The sequence below is a fragment of the Watersipora subatra genome, chromosome 4 (genome assembly GCF_963576615.1).
Source record: "Watersipora subatra chromosome 4, tzWatSuba1.1, whole genome shotgun sequence".
Classification (NCBI taxonomy): Eukaryota; Metazoa; Bryozoa; class Gymnolaemata; order Cheilostomatida; family Watersiporidae; genus Watersipora; species Watersipora subatra.
The window spans coordinates 14682330-14701133 of record NC_088711.1 but is presented as its reverse complement, the minus strand read 5'-3'; the positions used below and the strand labels follow the sequence as shown (position 1 = coordinate 14701133).

Below are 18804 nucleotides of genomic sequence, written 5' to 3'. Positions count from 1 at the left end.
GTGAAGTTACTGCGAAGGTGACTCCGAGTTTTCTGGGCATCAGGTGGTTAAAGTGCTACGGAGGAAGATAGGAGAATGGAGATAAATTTATCTTTTACTTTGAGTCTCCTATAGATATACTGTTGAGTTTACATTCAGATCATATTTCCCTATTTGAGGCTAAAATGTAATTTCCTGCGCATGCGAGATACGTATGTGCAGTGAGTTCTTGACGGCTTCTTTTTAATCCATGGCATCTAGCAATACAATGGCTTAGACTGATGAATATACTAAAGGTAATATGTTTAGTACTCATTAATACATGTACTAATTAATAAAATTATAACTTTTTGCTATCACTAATCATCGTTTTATAATTTATCGGTTCACCTAGCTACATTTGCTTCAAATTTTCTGTGACAGTTTTATCTAGAAAATTAGATTTATGATTTGACTTTAGATGTTCCCTTCTCACTTGTAGAAAGTGAAGAAAATCGATTGATCAATGCAAATCTTTAACTTCCAAAACCAAAGCTTCGAATCGTTGGCTTGGCGTACTTATGCCTTTGTTAAACACTTATTCGTTTTTAAAATTATACTCGAAATCTATATAACTCCCAATTTTGAAAGCTTTCAGTAGATAAGCGTTAGAATGACATATCTATGAATGACATATATTTATTGCATTTGTTTGATTGAAAAAAGGATGTTTTTATGTGGTCCCACCCGCCGAAGCAGCTTTGTCAGTGTGGAAACTGCCATAAATGGGAAACAGAGACTTGAATGTGTGCTGCATAAACCATGATGTTTTGTTTGAGTTTGCTGTAGTAGATGAATTTGTCTTATTGTATCAGCTAAAACTATATGAGTGGCCATGACTTGATATTTTTAATAAAAGCTTTATGACGAGATGAAAATCTTTTTGCTTGTGAAAATTATATAATAAAATTATATTGTTGAAGATAATGCAAAACATGATTTGCAGAATATTGTAGTGAATTGGATACGGTATATGGATGTCCGCAGAACTGGAGAATGTGAGTTCAAATCCAGTTTGCAGCAGATTTCTCATCCTTAAAACTCTAATCCCTATGTATATTCTTTTCAAAGACGCAGCTTGCTTATTTTACTTACGGTAGTAAGAAACTAGTTTTCGGCGTGGGCAATGATATACAGCCCCACCCCCAGGTCAGGCGACGGGCATAATGTGGGCGGGGCTTTTGGGAGACTACAGACGGTTCCCTACTTACGAACATTTGAGTTACGAACAAAAGTACATACGAACAGGTCTGTGCGTAGGCACTACTGTGGAGGACTGGACAAACACTGGCCGTATTCTTTGGACAACGATATTCCTTGTGGTGGCTTTGGGTGTGCTTCCTTTGTCTAGTTATGTAATACTCTTGTGTGTACTTCTTCAGACCCTGTTATGTAATACTGTGTTTTTGGGCTTGCTTCACAGGCCTGCCAGCATACTCTTATATATTATTATCTAGGCCTGCCTCACAGGCCTGCCACGATACAATTGGTGTTACATAATTATTATATAAGTGGGCGGAGTAAAACCGTATATAAGGAGAAGGCACAGGCCAACTCAGAGGGATTTTTCTTGTGAATTCGATGCAGTTAACACTGTGTTGCATATGTGCTTATATACATTAAATAGACTACATTTATTCTTACGAACTGACTACGTTTGATGCCTGCCTGGTTGGCTTAGTAAGGATCCTTCTGCCAGAACTGATGTGGCTTCAAGTACGAACTGCTTTGGGAAACACCTAAGGAAGGCTAGGGGTTGGCTGCGTTACGACCAGACCTGATCAGAAATGCGATAGCATTGGAGATCAGGCCCTCCAGTAAGCTAGCCGGGACCTAGACTAGCCAAGATAGGGTCTCAGAGAGCAGGCCGTGTTAGCATTCCAAGTGAGCCTGAACTGAGGGCAACCAACTGCGGCCTGACCAGACCACTAGGTGTGTCAGGCAGGCCGACGAGGGAAAGGCCCAGTGTTCAGACTGGACCGCCTTGTTAGGAAAGTAAAGCTGGCTCAGCTACCGGGGCCAGACCTTTACACTGGTGGCAGCAGTGGGATATAATCAACCCACAAAGAGAACTAGCAAGGCACAATCATGGCAAGACGCACTCGCAGCGCGGAACGACCGGGAGTCCCCCAAAGGGAAGGACTAGAGGGTGTAGAGCGATTGACGAATGCGTTGGAGAGAAGGATTGTAAACCAAGAGGTGCAGAAAAATCAGGGACAACCGGTACCCCGAGGAACATTCAAGGCTCCTGAATACGATGGGAATGGTGATGTGGAGGCCTTCATAAGGCAGTTCAATGATGTGGCTATCGCCAACGACTGGAGAGCCAGATCCGCCCTGTTACACATTCGAGGAAGGCTGAAAGAGCAGGCCAAGGAATGTGGACATGGGCACACACTGCAGACGGTGTTTAACACCCTCCGAGCAAGGTTCGGCATGACCCCAAGGAAGCGAGATCGGAGCTACAAGGCCTGAGGAAGGAACCCCACACTACGTTATTCGAGCATGCCACTCGAATAGAAAGGCTCACGAGCATTGCGTTCGAGGAGTTGTCCGATCGCATGAGAGAGGAGATGGCGGTGGACACATTCTGCGGGTCGCTAGGTAACGTGTATCTACAAAGACACCTTTTGGCAGTACCCACCCCCACCCTGGAGACCGCCGTGAGAGCAGGAAATGAGTACCTACAGATACGGCCCGATATGACCATCCGGCGGAACCACCCGATGAGGTCCGGGATAAGGGCAGTTCAGCCAGAGGAGTCCGAACAGGCCATGGAGGAGCAGGCGGATGTAGAGCAGGCCGTAGTTGTCCGAACTGCCCCTGACCCACTAGGTGTACTCCTGACCACAATGGAAGGTCTAAAAAAGGAGATGGCGGATCTGAAAAGACAAATCGGCCAACCACAAAGTTTTCCCCGACAGGTGACCCGGAAAAAAGGAGTGAAGAAGTGTTGGGAGTGTGATCAGGCAGGTCACTGGAAGAGGAACTGCCCCAAGAACCAACCCAGTAGCCGCGCCACCCAGGGACAGAACCAGGGAAACGCCTACCACCCGCAGCAGTAGGGCAACCTGCTGGTTGCAATAGAGCGCCAAGAACTAATAATCGCAAAAAGAGGAGAGAGGCAGGCCGAAGGAAGGCGGAGGTGGACCCGGAAGGCTGGCTCCATCCCGCAAACTCGGTAGCTCTCACGCAGAGGCCTCCGGTGGGGAGGATTCACACATACAACCCGTACCAGAGCCTAAAGGGCCTAGACGAAGACGAAGGTGATAAAGAGATGGATCATCGGGAGCCCCCACAGGTGACCCGACAGATCCAAAGGCGGGCTAAACGAAAAGCGACATCGGGAAATGTCGGCAGTCTAGAGGAGAGTACGATCGGGAGGAGAGTACGATCGGGAGGAACTACTCTAAGAGATCAGGGCCGCGAAGGTCGGAACAGGGAGCCGATCCAGCATCAGCTGGAGCTTTCGAGAGACCTAAGCACAGATCGGGAAGGAGGGAAAAGTTAGCCTCGGTCGAACGCTTCCAGGAATCAGAACGACCCAGGTCGGGGGAAGAAGGCCCAGCCGGCGCTGATCCTTCCCAGAGATTTGGATGGGGTAGATTGGGAGCGAGAGCCAGCTCATCCGGAGCTGAGCTTCTCAGGAGATCTAGACCCTCCGGATCGGGAGTGGAAGAGGAACCAGCCATGGTGGAGCACTTCCAGAGAGCAGGGGATCGCAGATCCAGGAATGGGGGGCTGGAATCGAGCCTACTACCCCCCAGGATCAGGGTTGAAAGAAGGACGAGAGTCGAACCAAGTCGACCCGTTCCGGGGTGGAGACCCAGGCCAACGCCTGAGTCCGGGGTCGGGTCCGACAGGCTGGTACGGGGAGAGCACAAAGCCAGCTACTCCCGAGGAAAGCTTGGCGGACCAGCTCGAAGAGAGTCCACCACCGGACAGGCTTCGGGGTCTGCCACGAAAGAGATATTCTGAAGAGGCGCATAACGACGCCTGCGGAATGGGGGAGTTACCAAGGATCGGGGTCTTGGAAAAGCCCCACAAATCCAGTTACTTCCTGCCAGGGAAAGTGGAAAGACAGGACCTGCTCTTTCTCATAGACACCGGCTGCAACACGAACCTGTTGTCTAAGATATTTGACAGGATGCCGGAAAGGATCAAAGCCCAACTGGAGGAAAATGACCGGTATGGACTTATGACGGACAGAAGTAAGCTCCAATTCTACGGACTAATCTGACTAACCGAGAGAGTCCGCGATGTGCCGATTGAGGAGACTTTCATTGTGAGTCAAATCAGCGAGGACGCCATTCTGGGGATGCCCTTTCTGATCTCGCACTGATGCCACATGGAATTCGATCAACCAGTCATCTCCATCGGGGATAGAAAACTCACCTGCACCGATAAATACGGCAGGTTGATGGTGTCGAAAGTACACACCTGGAAGAAGGTCACCATTCCACCATTGTCTGAGATAACGGTGGTGGGAAAAATATCAGCCAGAAATTATGTACACGTAGGCATAATAGAGGGATCCGACCCGCACCTTCCCGTGGCGCGTAGCCTGAATCAGCCCGGAGACCAGGGCAATGTGGCCGTACAATGCCTGAACCCGGGCAACCACCCCATCGAACTGGCGGCTGGACAAGTGATAGGCTTGTACACCGCCATCAGGGCAGAGGATGTGCGCGCCGAGCTCTGGGCGGAACAAGAAGACTTCGACACCAAGGTGGCCGGAGTAGGGTGTGCAGCTGTACAAGCCGGGAGAGCAGTGCCTTAGCATCTAGTTGAGCTCTACAATCAGGCCGTCCGAGGTTGCTCCCACGACCAGGAAAGACGGAAATTAGCCGCCCTGCTGGCTAAATACCAGAACGTATTCAGTAAATACGAGGGCGATGTAGGGCGAACTGATCTGGTGAAGCATAGCATACCACTGATAGAAGGAGCCAGACCCATTAGACAACCTCCCCATAGGTTGGGACCCCTCAAGGAGGCGGAGGCAGACAGACAGGTGACCGACTTGTTGGAAAAGGGCCTGATCGAACCTGCAAATGGGGCTTGGAGCTCACCAGTGGTGATGGTTCGAAAAAAGGATGGCGAGTGGCTGTTCTGCGTTGACTACCGGCAACTAAATGCCATCACACAACAGGACGCATATCCAATCCCAAGAATCGACGAGAGCTTGGATGCCCTGGCGGGAAGTCGATTTTTTAGCACGCTAGACCTGACCAGCGGGTACTGGCAAGTGCCAATGGACCAGGAAGCCCAGGAAAGATCTGCTTTCGCAACCCGGAGTGGACTATGGAAGTAGAAAGTACTGCCGTTCGTCGGCTTGCTGTTCGTCGTACTTGCTACGTCGGCCCCGCCACTTTTCAGAGATTGATGGAATCGGTGCTGCAAGGACTCCACTGGAAAACTCTCTTGCTCTACCTGGATGACATTATCGTCATCGCCCCCCGACTTCCAGACTCACCTGGCTCGCCTGGAGGAAGTCTTCCAGAGACTGGCAACTGCCAGGCTGAAGCTAAAACACTCAAAGTGTGAGCTCCTCCAGGAGAAGGTGAGATATCTCGGACATGTAGTAAGCCCGGAAGGAGTATCGACGGATCCAGAGGTCAAGGCAGTGGCAGAATGGCGAGTCCTACGAAATGTGAAGGAATTACAAGCATTTTTGGGAACCACTGGGTATTATCAGCAGTATTTGAAGGACTACGCCACTACCGCCAAACCGCTCACTGTTTTGACAGGAAAGGGGAAAGCATGGCAGTGGGGTAACGAGGAGCAAGTGGCGTTCGAGGCACTCCGACGTGGGTTGGTCACGGCACCGGTCTTGGGCTATCCCAACCCCAAGAGCCAGTATATCCTGGATACCGACGCCAGCAATGTGGGAGTGGGGGCAGTGTTGTCTCAGAACCAGAATGGTAGGGAGACAGTAGTAGCTTACTACAGTAAAACACTCAGCCCCGCAGAGCAGAACTATTGTGTAACCCGTAAGGAACTCCTGGCGGTGGTAAAGGCCGTCAAACACTTCTGACCTTACTTGTATGGGCAGCGCTTCCTACTCCGAACGGACCATGCCTCCTTGAGATGGCTGTGCCGAAGAAGGGAACCGTCGGCTCAGGTGGCCCGGTGGTTGGAGATCCTGTCGGAATTCACCTATCAATTGGAGCACCGACCCGGGATCAAACACGGGAACGCCGACGGATTGAGTCGGCAAGCCTGCCTGAAAGTAAAGCTGGCTCAGCTACCGGGGCCAGACCTTTACACTACTCAGAAGCACCACCCAGCATCCACATTTCTCTGCCCAGTTCGTTGCAGTGCATAGGTGCGTGAACGTATCTCCAGTGCGCAAAGAACTTTATTATTTTTACTGTACGTATTGTAAAGGGATTTGCCGGCCTTTACTTGGCACGATCTAGACTAATAAATAAAGAGAAGAGAGTGTGTGTGTGTAGTTTCATTCAGCTTTTAATTAGTGAAGGAAATTTCACTAACCGAGGAGCGTACGGCTATCTGCTCTGCTCAACTAAATGAGCGCATTCCTATATATACAATAATATCAACAGTTCCGGCTAACGGCAAACGGTAAGAACACCGGCTAACAAGGTGAATAAGTAGGACCGTTAGTGCGTTGCTATGACAACAATATAAGTGACGATAAGCGATAGCGTTATGACGGTATATCAGATATAACAATAGCATAACGAGTGAAACAACGATATAATAAACGGACAACATATACAAAAAATAAGACAATGATAAGTGATAGCATAACGATTAAAACAACAATATAATAAAAAGGACAAGACATACAATAAATAAGAAATGCAGTGTCATGGCCCGGCGTCCAACAAAGTATTATCTCCAATTTATTAAATTATTTTTTCAGTACAAACCAATACAGGTTACTTATACAAGCCTTAAACATACTTATACAAACCTTCAATATACTTATATAGGCCTTAAACATAAATTATAATACAAAATATAGCACTGAAGCAACTTATGAACAAATTCACCTTACGAACAATCGTTTGGAATGTAACTCGTTCGTAGGTTGGGAACCATCTGTATATCGTTAGTGTGGCTAGCGACGGAACTGTGCCGATACAATACCTTATTCTACATAGTTTGCTTGACAAAATCACCGGTAGAATTGGTAGTCGGTACTGAGATGTTTACACAGCATTTAGAAGAAGCTAATATGACAAGTTTTTAATTTTCCTTGTTTGAGACATTGGTAATAGTGTATCTGTAGCTGGATTTAAAATTTTATTCTAGCCAACATGAGCAAATACAAAATAAAATATATGCCAATAGAGCCGCGTAGGACTAGACTTTTATCGCAAATAGCCGATGTGAATACGAAATATATTGACAGATATATCACGCGTGACATCATTTTTGGCAAGTCTGGGCATGATTTTTTTGGCCTGAGCATTTTTACCACGATCAGATTTTTTCGATTTTAATCTTCAAATATCTTGGCAATGAGATCGCCTAACACAACAAACAACATATCAACTGATAGACAAAAAAATGCTTTCTTTTAAGATCAACTCAAATTTGACGCAACCACATCTTTAATGCGTAGTCAACTAGTTACACTAAGTCGGAACGAGCCAGCCTTATTACAAGACATCAACAGAATTTACTACTTAGTATACAGGTCTACTTTAGAGGCTAGAAGAGTTAAGTCTAGGAAGAGTCTAGGACCATTGGTGTGCTAAAATCTTTTTCACCTCTACTGGGGAGAGCTTGGCTGAGATTATTGATTTGGATCCATCAGCAGTGAGCATTTTTAGAATGTGGAATAGTACCCTCACAGCAAATTCCTGCGCAAAAACTTAGCGAAGCGAAATGGTGTCAAATGTGTTCAGATTTTACCGTTTCTATGATTAGGCATGGAAGCCATTCGAAGGAAACACAGCAATTGACTTCACGAGCTATCATTTGTTGAGCAACTGGCATAACTACAGTAGCCAAGCCTGTATGAAAACTAGAAACTATTTGGGTACAAAAAAAGGCAAGGAAAATGGTGAAGAATAAAGCATGTAAAAATTGAATGAAAAATATAAGGCCGGAATACAGACCCGTTTGCTTGTCACGCTCGTAGATTGGCCTTTCTCCAACGAAGTGACGCAGACAAGGCAGTCTCGTACGCTTGCTCCTGCGCAAGCCTTTCAGCTCTTCATCAGAAGCAGTGTTGGGTTTTACTAGCAAATATACATACAATGTAAACTGAGTGTACGCATGTATCAAAAGAATAAATGCCAAAACAATAGATACAATTGTGAAGCTTAAATCTACGTGATGCCTGACCATGGGGAAGTCAGCGCGTGAAAATTTCAACAATATTTACACAATAAAATTGTTAATTTGTCAGCCTTGCCTTTAAAAACCATTTTACTTTTTTGTAATACAGTTTATCTTTTCAGAAAGAGCCAAGTCTTTTTATGAAACTCAAAGTGGTGATATTAGCAAATAACACAAGACTAAAGCGCATCTATATGTATAAATCTATGTTTGTTTGTTGGTTTGGTGGTCTGTCATAGGTCCAGTTATATCGATAAAATACAGACAAAATATGCGCCCAGACTTCCCAAATGCTATAAATATTTGTGTACATATAACACTAACTTTTCGCATGTCCCCGAATATAAGCCGACCCTAAAAAAACAGTCCTAAAATGAGGTGATTTATAGGAACTCGCATATAAGATGATCCTATAAATCATAACATGTACCCATCAGTGCAAAAAGTTGAGGAAATAAAGCGGTTTTTGCGAGCTACAGAACGTTTCTGATTGGCGAGTAATTGTATAATTAGCGTATCTTGTTTTCGCTTAATTTAAAGGAAACAATCATCTGCTTGCGTTGCGTCATTAAAAACATGTTTGCATCTCACGCTGTCCTTCATTTCGCTTTTCAAAAGCACATTTTTATAGCTATTTATTTTTCGCGATGATCAGAAGCATTACAGCTACATAGGTTTCACAAATTGTAGATCAATGAACTTTTGATGATTATCTATTGGGTAATAACAGTAGTGAAAATGAGTATGTATTTTTAACAGTAACAATACTACTGTAAGCTATAGTAATAACTCGTCAGACTCGGAACATGCTTAAATAGTTAACTACGATAGATGTTTTCCACCATGATAGTGTGAAGAGGACAAAAATGTGTCCGAACTGATTTTGCAACACATTTGTGGCCTTTTTATGGTATCAGATGATGTACAATTATGCTATTTACCGTAAAACTTGTATTTGAACGCCCTTCTATTTGTTCGCCACTCCAATTTGACCGATACTATTTGACATTCACATAATAGCAAGTGATCAGTAAAAAAGTGTCCACAAAACCATAATAATAATGACTCGATCACATCAATAACAATTACTTCATTTTTTGTTTCTGTTCGTATCGAAGTCGGATTTTCAACTCAAAATCTCTCGGTCTTTTTGCTAAAAACTTTGATAGCAACACCATAGAGATAATTAGTAACTGTATCAGGCTAATAGTAGTTCCTTTTTAATGCGGTCTTGATATTTCGAGGTATGTAGGAAAAAGTGTTCGCATTTATGATGGAAAAAGATTTCTACACTGATTACACGAGGTTTCTCTTTATTTATGGTAGAAGTTTCTATTCAAAATGGCATCAGTTAAAAGTTGAAAAATTGCTAAAAAACTGTTTGCACTTTAATATCGACTAGCTCGGCTGTGCAGGTGATGTGTTGAGATCCGAAGACATTATGGAAGATATTGAACATTCAGGAGAACATGAAATGATTCCAAACAGAAGCAACAATCAAAACTCAACTCGCCGAGCAAATGATGTTTTAAAAATTTTAATATTTGTTTAAAAAGGTTAATTTTTGTTGCTGCATGTATTATAATTATGGTTAGCTTATGTCACTTGTTTTTGAATATGTATTCGTAGCATTTGATAAATTAATATTATTATAACAATTGCAGATTGATAACATGTTATTTGACAGCATGATTGCAATAATCTGAACCCAGCGTACAATGGATGAACGCTCGTGCTCCTGTTCTATTGCACATTAAAAAACCAGTTTTGGCTGCAAACTGTAGCAAACATATCGATGAACGCAATGAGCTTTTGTGCAGCCTTATTAAATACAGTTAACGAATGAAAATATGCCTTCAGATTTAAATTGAAATAAAGAACTTTACTGCTTTAACAAATTGCAACGCAGGTTAGGCCTATAAGATCATCGTAGGTTAACTGTAAGAAATATATATCAACTGATAGAGATATGTATCAGCTTCCTTATGTATATTTATATCAATGTCTATGACAAGTTGGAGAAAAGTTAGCAAATTTCTTGCTTCAAAAAGGGCTAATGTGGCACAGCCCGAAGGAGAGTAAAAAATATAAGCGACACTTGATTCGCCCGTGAAAGGGTTAAATTTATCTTCTCAGCATTTTGACGAAGTGTTTGAAAAATAAAATGCCACCATTTATTTGAACGTCACCTGTAATGAGGCGCCATTTTAAGGAAAGGGTTGAAAAATAGAGCACCATGGCATTCAAATAAAGGTTTTAAGTTAATTTGGTCAAATATTATGACAACTTCATGTCAATAATCAATGTCAATAATTGGTTTACCGAATATTTGTTTCCATAAAAATTTATTTGGTGGCCAAAGAGTTAATTATAGTGGTAACCATTCTTGTTATGTTATACTTTCATTAATAAAGTTGAGTTAATAAATATTCGAATTGTAGTTGTTAAAATTAAGTTAGCATGTCATTTTACTTGCTTTCAATCAGAGTTATGCGGGTATATGCTGAACCCCTTAGCTTGGTAAAAAACTTTAGCTGTCCAGACTCGACTTATGTGCTGGGATATACGGTAATTAAACGAATAGCACACACAAAAATAAACAAACAACTCAGTTTAAAAATTAGCATGGTAAATGTTGAATAAAAATAAAATATCTATACAAAAACATTTTTTATTACCAGTGCAATGCCGGGCATTCATCTAGTGAGAACATAAGTAAAACTTTCTGTGGAGAACTTGAGCTAAAAAAATCAATACAGTAGGCTTTCCTATAACGTATACATCTCATAACGTAAATTCCAAATAACGTAAAAACTTTTTGTTACGCTGTTGTTTCCTACAATGTAAAAAATTCCCTGTAATGTAAAGTGTCAAGTCGAGCGAGTTTTCAAATTCAATTTGATCGTTAGCTTATTTTGCCGCAATTGCAAGAGAAAAGACGCCTTCTGTATAGCGTTATATATAGTTTTCGTGACATTTTAGTTTGTCGTTGTAGATCGTTAAATGTGTCAACAAAAAGGCGAATAGGATAGCTGCGCAGCTGTTCATATATACAAAGGCGATCGATTGGTTCAGGTGTTACAGCCTCGGTCTACCAGTCTGAATGTCACGAGTTGGAGTATCGTCAAAAAATTATCTTTATCCTAACCTTGAACACTGGTTAGTGATAGACGATGAATAGGTAGAGCTGCTTTTTATATAGTAAAAAGATTTTGTTGTTTTGTCTTATTATAGACACAACATTTTTGTTATTGGTAATACTTTGCAGCATAAACTGCTGTTCAGAAAAAATAAGCTAATCATTGTAAATGAACGTCGAAAATGTGCAGTCCCTATTAATTTGTTGTAAATTTACCGCAATCATGGTCTATAAAACCAGTGAGATTGATCATAAAAAAGAGAAAAGTTGTTTATGCAAACCAATATTTCTGCAGTTACTGTACAGCCCACAAATTTAAAGAGTTGAGTAAAGTTTTTCCTTCTTGAACTGTCCGAGGGGTGAGTTTGGAAAAGTCTTGGCACGGATTAGACAATTTACATGTATTTTACTGTTCTTATAACATAGATTCCTGATACCGTAAACGTTCTTGGAACAGAATATTTACATTATAGAAGCGTCTACTGTATAGCCTGAAACAAATTGATTAGGTTAGCATTTATAAATCTAAAATTTCCAGATGACAAACTGTTTATCAACTCACAGATTTTCGGGCTTTTGTATGTGACTTCTCCTTTTAGCCCCACGTGCTTCAGTCGTGACGGCTTTGGAGTTTTGTTTGAATGAGTTGTCTCTGCGTAATGCTTTGGTGAAGCATTAGGGGATGAAAGATCTGGATCGTACACTGAATAATGACTTTTTCCTGTTTTTTTTTTAGATGACGGTTTCGTCCTCTTAAACCTGTGAGAGTTGCCAAGCCAGTCGCAGTCATGTTTGTCCAGTTAGCAAAATAAAAGTGATACAGACAAGTTATTTTCAAACGTGTGTTAGTATAGGGCAAGTCTGAAGTGATGCTATCCTTCACGACTAAAGGATTCCTAGTTCTAGATTACTGTTACCGTTAGCTCTTTTCCTACTTGAACATAAACAGCTTGCTATCCACGAGGCAACTAAACTAGTGTGGAAGGAAAAAAGTGTCATTCTTAAAAACTTTTGAGGTACAGATTTAATATTTGTTTTGAAAAATTTATGAACATAAGCACAGCCTTATATATGCCAGAGGGTGACCGGCAAATGCAAAAGCAATACCACGCAATGTAGAGGCAAAGCTAACATATGCAAATCTAGTCGCCTTCCTTAACAATGTCGCAACCATCATGTTTGTAGTAAGACAAGCATTGTAGCTCGTTCTCATGGCATGAATTTGCTTGGAATAATGGATATAAATGCAATGGATAATGATAAAAACATAAGGGCGGTTTGGATAAAAATAGAGTCAAATCAGGCATTCAATTTTCTCTCTCTCATTACCATGTCTTGTGAAAATGTAGAGGATCATGGTTCTCCCCTTCCTATAACTATGACTATTCTTCACGGTTTCAACGGTGGATTGCCATTGTCTTTTGTTGGATGTTTTTAATGAGACACCATCTCTAGCTAGCTGGCCACTGGCTCACAGAGGAGCCCTATTTGCTGTGTGTCCAGTTTTATTCAATTATCAGCATGGCTATTATGTCTGAATCAAATCTGCTACTACACCTACCTTAATAATTCGGATTTCCGACGAAGCAAAACTGATTTGTTTTTTTCAACTTGAGACTTTTCTTCAACAACACTCTTTTCTGTAACAAACACCTTGCTTGCGCTCTCGTAATCATCTGAAAATGGACGAGAGAGGGTGCACTGTTCATCTGATGCACGAAAGGTGTTGATAACAATATACCAAGAAAACTTAACAATCGGTTCATCATGGATACTGTTTGCAGTTCATCGTAGCTAACTATTCCAAAAGTCAATGTAATTAATCTTATTGCCACTTTATTTTGTGACAAATCCGCTTCGACAAACGAAAAATTGTTTCATTGCAAAGTAACTATATGGTAGGACAATGAGAAAAACCCTAAATATATATGTATAACTCAGTGTATAAAAGTGTGTCAGCACCTGTAAATCTTGCAGATGGAGAGTCTCCAGCAAATTTGGAAAAAGGTCCAGAGGTTTCACGCATGGCTGAGCCACTACCAGCACTACAATTACTTGAGTTAGGGTGATAGTCAACCTGAGAGTTGTTTGCTACCTCTTTGCGGGCTGCACCACTATGAATACCATTCAAATTCGCATGTTTGCCTCTACCTTCATCATCACTGTTTGTTGTGTAAGCAGAGCTAGCATCACTTGTAAAGAATAACCTTTTAACACGCTTTCTTGTGCCAACTAGTTTGTCTTCACCGACATGATTATCTGAGTTGTCAGAAGAGCTTTCTGTTGCATAATTGTGATTGAGAGAGTTTGTCGCTGAAGACATGTTAAGAAAATTAGTTCTCATATTTTGAGCATAAGTGACTTGAAGGGAATCATTCGTTGCAGCCCTAGCTTTTCCTTTACACATATCCTCAGCTGTGTACCTCTCATGATTGATATTATCATTATCTGCTATGGACAATGGACTGCTTGAGTTATGCTCTGCTGTATATGTACTATCATTGTAAATAATTTTTGCTGCAAGGGAACTACCTCTTGATGTATCTTTATTTGTGTACGAACTGTCTTGGAAATCGTCTTGTACTCTGTATGTGCCATTTTTCAAGTTAGAACCATCTTTGTAGCTGTTTTCTCTTGCGTACATCCCATCACTAGAGTTATCGTTTACGACATGCAAACTGCCCTTAGAGTTAAACCCTCTGCTGCATGGACCATCACTGCAAACATCCCTTGTAACAAGTGAACTACTTTTGGAGATATCTTCATTCATGTATGAACCGTCTTGTGAATTTTTCTCTATTCTGTATGTAGACTCTTTTAAGTTGCCCATCGGGGTATGAAAACCATCTTTGTGCTTGATTTTTGCAGTGTATGTCTCACCTTGAGCATTAGCCATATGCAAGCTACTATTGGAAATGTCCTCTGTTGTTAATGTATCACCATTGCCAGCATCCCTTGCTGCAAGTAAACTGTCTTTGGACACGCTTTCTTTTCTGTGAGAGCTGTCCTGGGAATTGTCATCGACCCTGTAAGTACCTTCATTTAAGTTTTCTTTTGTAGTATAAAAATTGTCCATGTGGTTGTCTTCTCCTGCGTACATCTCACCTTGAGCGTTATCAGCATCTACGACATGCAGACTATCGCTGGAGTAAACCCTATTATATGTATGATCATTGCCAACAATGCTGGCAGAATGTAAAATGCCTTTGGATGTATTTTCCTTTGTGTGTGAGCTTTCCTGGGAATTGTCCTCTACTGTGTATGGATTATTTTTCAAGTTGCCATGGGCAGCGTGAGAATCATCTTTGTGGTTATCTTTTGAAGCATACAAATTACTTCCACTTTCACTTTCCACAGCACATGAAGTGATGTGAGAGATATCCGTTATTGTGTCTGACCTGCGACTAAGGTTTCCTTCTCTGTACGCATGACCTACACGCGTTTCACCAGGTGTATATGTGGCATTCAGTAATTGATTTCCATGTTGACCATTGAAAGAATTGTCATTCCCCTTGGACATGCATGTGCTGTTTACACTTGTGTCAGTTGTTCGGTTATTCTTAACACTAGACAAATCCTGGAAATCACTAGAAACAGAAAGGGTTTTGGAAGGGTTCATCGATCCCACAGCATATTGATTGGGCAGACCATTGTTTTCAAAGCCATCATCTCTTCCATTCTGCAGACAGTTATTGCTACGGTTGCGTACAGTTTCTGTAACAAAACCTGAAACCATCGAAGAGGATTCATCTAACTGGCTTAAAGAACAATGCTTTTCTGAAATAGTTTGTCTAGTAGGAGGAATCAAATGTGATAGCTCATTGGAATCTGAATTTGTCTGCAGGGCCTGCGCGTGCGGTGAGCTGCTAGCTGCCATAGTCTTTTCAGAATGATCCACACCCTGACTTTCATCTCTAATTCCATCCCGCTGAGTATGCGATTCAGTAGCCTTATCAGCAATAGGTGTGGAAAATCGTGTATAAATTTGAAAGTTATTAGTTCTGTCTCTCAATGCTTGATCTCCATATTTAGTACTGGATAATAGAGTGTCTGTGCAGGATGACTCAATAGTCTTCCACTCTAAACTGTCAATGCAATCCGCAGATGTCATATGCTCATCATCACTCTCCCTGGACCTGAGAAAAAAAAACTTTGTATGTCATATATATGTAAATGTACACAAAAATATCTACCCTATCAAGGCTATAGACTTCTAAACTTGAAAATGTAATATGCTACTAGCACTCATTGCAAGATTCTCACCTTGCAAGTATTGACAACCGATGGGATTTGACAGGCTGCATTGGGAGATGCAACTTTTACACAGCTTTCCCAAGTTATGCAAGCACCAATGTAATGCTTTAATATGGGGCTGAGTAAATATTTTGATTAGCAGACATCAAAAAGGACTGTCAACCAGGGTTGGCATTTTGAACAGGAAAAATACTTTTTGCAAGCACAGCAGGAATATCCAAACATAAGTGGAGAAAAAGCAAGAAAAAATTGGGAAAAAGCGAGAAAAAAATGGCAATAAGTGGAATAAAATAAAAAATTTGAATTATATTGAGAATTGAGTAAATATTTTTGATGATTTCAAACGATTTAGTTCATGCATACAGTTTATTGCTACCAGGCATAAGCTATTACAGTCATACTTCAACTTACGAGCTTAATGCGTTCCGAGACTGAGCTCGTATGTCAATTTACTCGCATGTTGGTACAATTAATTTATATATAGAACAATTAAATATATATTGATTGGTTTCCATACTCTAAAAAAGGCAAATAAAACACTCAAAACAAGATGTTGTAACAGAAAGAACATGTTGGCTATTGTCCTTACGTACTACATGCTTTCAAAAAGCAACAAATAAAAAATAATGCAAGGAAATGTGATTAATTAAAATGTAAAATTAAATACATACAATAGCAGTTAACACTCGCATTTGCCAGGGAGGGAGATATAAGTTATCCTTCGTTACAACAGTTGACTTTGATAAATTTAAATTTTATCAAAGTGTTAAAAGACAAACTTAGAAGCAAACCTAAAAGCAAACTTTCATTTTCAACTAAATGTAATTAAAATTTCTTCGGCGTTCATAGTTAGAAATTTCTCACTGGTTAGCGAGAAATCTTTCCTTTTTTTCGCTTTCACGACTAGCCGGCCGTTTTAAGATAAACCTATCTAAGGACGTTTGCCTTTGTCGCCCTTGCAACATGTTGCGATTAGGACGAACACAGGTGTCGTCACAAATGGTTAACACACGATCACTAGCCAACTTGTCCGAATGTCTATTAAACAGTTTGGATAGATAGCGCCGGCCTTTTCACATTGCATCGTTTCAGTTACGCTGTCACCGGCCAATTGTTTGTCCAATGCCATCAGAGGTCGTGAAGATTGCTGCACCGTTTAGAAATTATGGCTAGTCCTTTTGCGAACTAAATGCCCTGAATATAATCCTTCTGTTTGATAATTATGAATGTATTTCTGTCATATTGCCGAGCTATCTGAATCACGCATACACATTTCGCATATTTTTCAATACTTTTCCGTTTAATATCGACTGTTATCATTTGCTTTTTCTTTGTATTATCTTTCATTTTACTGGCAAACTTTCGGTCTACGCACAGTACTTTTAATTCACATAATTCTGCACAGAAAATCGTGCACAAAAAAACACGGTACAACAGTATAACCTGAGCAGTTGAAAAATACAGAGTGATGCTGTTCTAATAAAACACCTCCGGCATACTTGGCAACTCACTCAAGTGCTCGTATCTCAAACATGGCTCGTATGTTAGTGCTAAAACTTGCTAGAAAGCTGGCTCGTATCTTAAGTTTCTCGTACGTTGGAGCACTCGTAAGTTGAAGTATTACTGTATTGGAAAATACTTGTCTGGGCACAATTTGGATTGATATTCTGAGTGGATTAAGAAGTTAGATAGATTGACCTTAGTCTGTGAGTTCCTATTGAGCTGAGACTTTATTTATGAGTGAGCATACCTATGCTAAATTCAGCTCAATACGGGTAGCTATTTCAAAGACAATGTAATAATTGTCTTTGATCAGTTAGGAATGCTGATATGTTTTACACAATAGGCCATCGTAATTTCTGAGATGAAATATCATTTATCCAGGGCGAGATAGAATTAGAAAAACAGGCGCAAAAAACTTCCCGGCTTCCATGACATATGACGGTGAGAGAGACTATGGTATACTATCTGTGTAATCACCATACACGAGGCTACAGTTATCATTTTATTGCACTATTTTTTCATCTGAGTTAGTTCGATTTCGGAAGTTACGTGTTTTAATATTTACATGGAATTTGAAAGTTAATGTTTCACCATGAATATCTATTATACATTACATATATTACAATACATGCATATTATTACTAGAAACAAAGTTATAAAATTGTTCGAAATATCAATAAATTTTTAATATATAATTTATTTATTTATACTTTGTCCCCAGTTTTTCATACTAAAAACCTTTTTCCCAAGACAGTAAATACCACTGGTATTCACCACCCAGGGAATAATGTGCCAATTCTGCTGTCAACCACTTTGCTATACTATATAAGAACTTGCAAAACAAACCCCGTGCGCAAAGGTTCTTCCTCCAGTTCTTGTGCAATCTTCTTTTTACAAAAGCGAGTTTTCCATTTCTCTAAAGAAACATACTTGTAGTAAATACATATAGCCAACCAAATGAAGTTCAACAAAATTTTATGTCTCAAGTTTCACACACTTCATAATAAACTTTAAGCCAACAAAATTCGGAATTATAATGAACTTTATGCATTAAAGAACTATAACTTTACCTTAAGACAAATTGACAAGCTACTAGCTGTTACTTGCATACCATGAAGCCTAGAGAAAGCGGAAACGCATAGAATGCTGCAATTGATATATCTAATCTTTAAGACAAATTGTGCTAAGTAGAAACTAATACCACAATCTAACTTGTTCAAAATGACTTACTTTTAGGAACTTTGAATTTAAGCAAGACATTATCCCCTGAGAACAACTCCTGTATGCTGTTAACTTCGCTCGCTTCGATGATCCTCTCTAACACGACAGCATTTCTACTTAAAGCCATCTCCAATATTTCATAAGAGCTGAAAAACGTTATTAAAAAATTATTGGCCTATATAGAATCTTGTATAATAAGAAAACGCATTTTGCTTAATTTATATACTTGTACAATATATTACCATATTGTACAAGAGTTGTGAGAATTACGACAAAATCACAACGACACATTAATAATGCCCACATGCATAATGCATTAGGCTACAGTTCCAGTAAATTTTGGACTGGATTTC

General features: G+C 40.7%; 1 protein-coding gene across 1 annotated transcript in view; it reads right to left on the bottom strand.

The window, feature by feature from the left end:
- LOC137393956 (uncharacterized protein DDB_G0286591-like) overlaps positions 1–18578 on the bottom strand; it is a 30660-nt gene extending 12082 nt beyond the window's left edge. Inside the window, exons 1-6 of the mRNA XM_068080670.1 lie at positions 18461–18578; positions 18077–18146; positions 13436–15609; positions 13035–13149; positions 12036–12232; positions 8112–8234 (exon numbers count right to left, since the gene is read on the bottom strand). Of these exons, the coding sequence (XP_067936771.1) occupies positions 8112–8234; positions 12036–12232; positions 13035–13149; positions 13436–15609; positions 18077–18146; positions 18461–18578 (2797 nt within the window). The remainder of the gene's footprint in view (positions 1–8111; positions 8235–12035; positions 12233–13034; positions 13150–13435; positions 15610–18076; positions 18147–18460) is intronic.
- Positions 18579–18804: the final 226 nt, after the last annotated feature.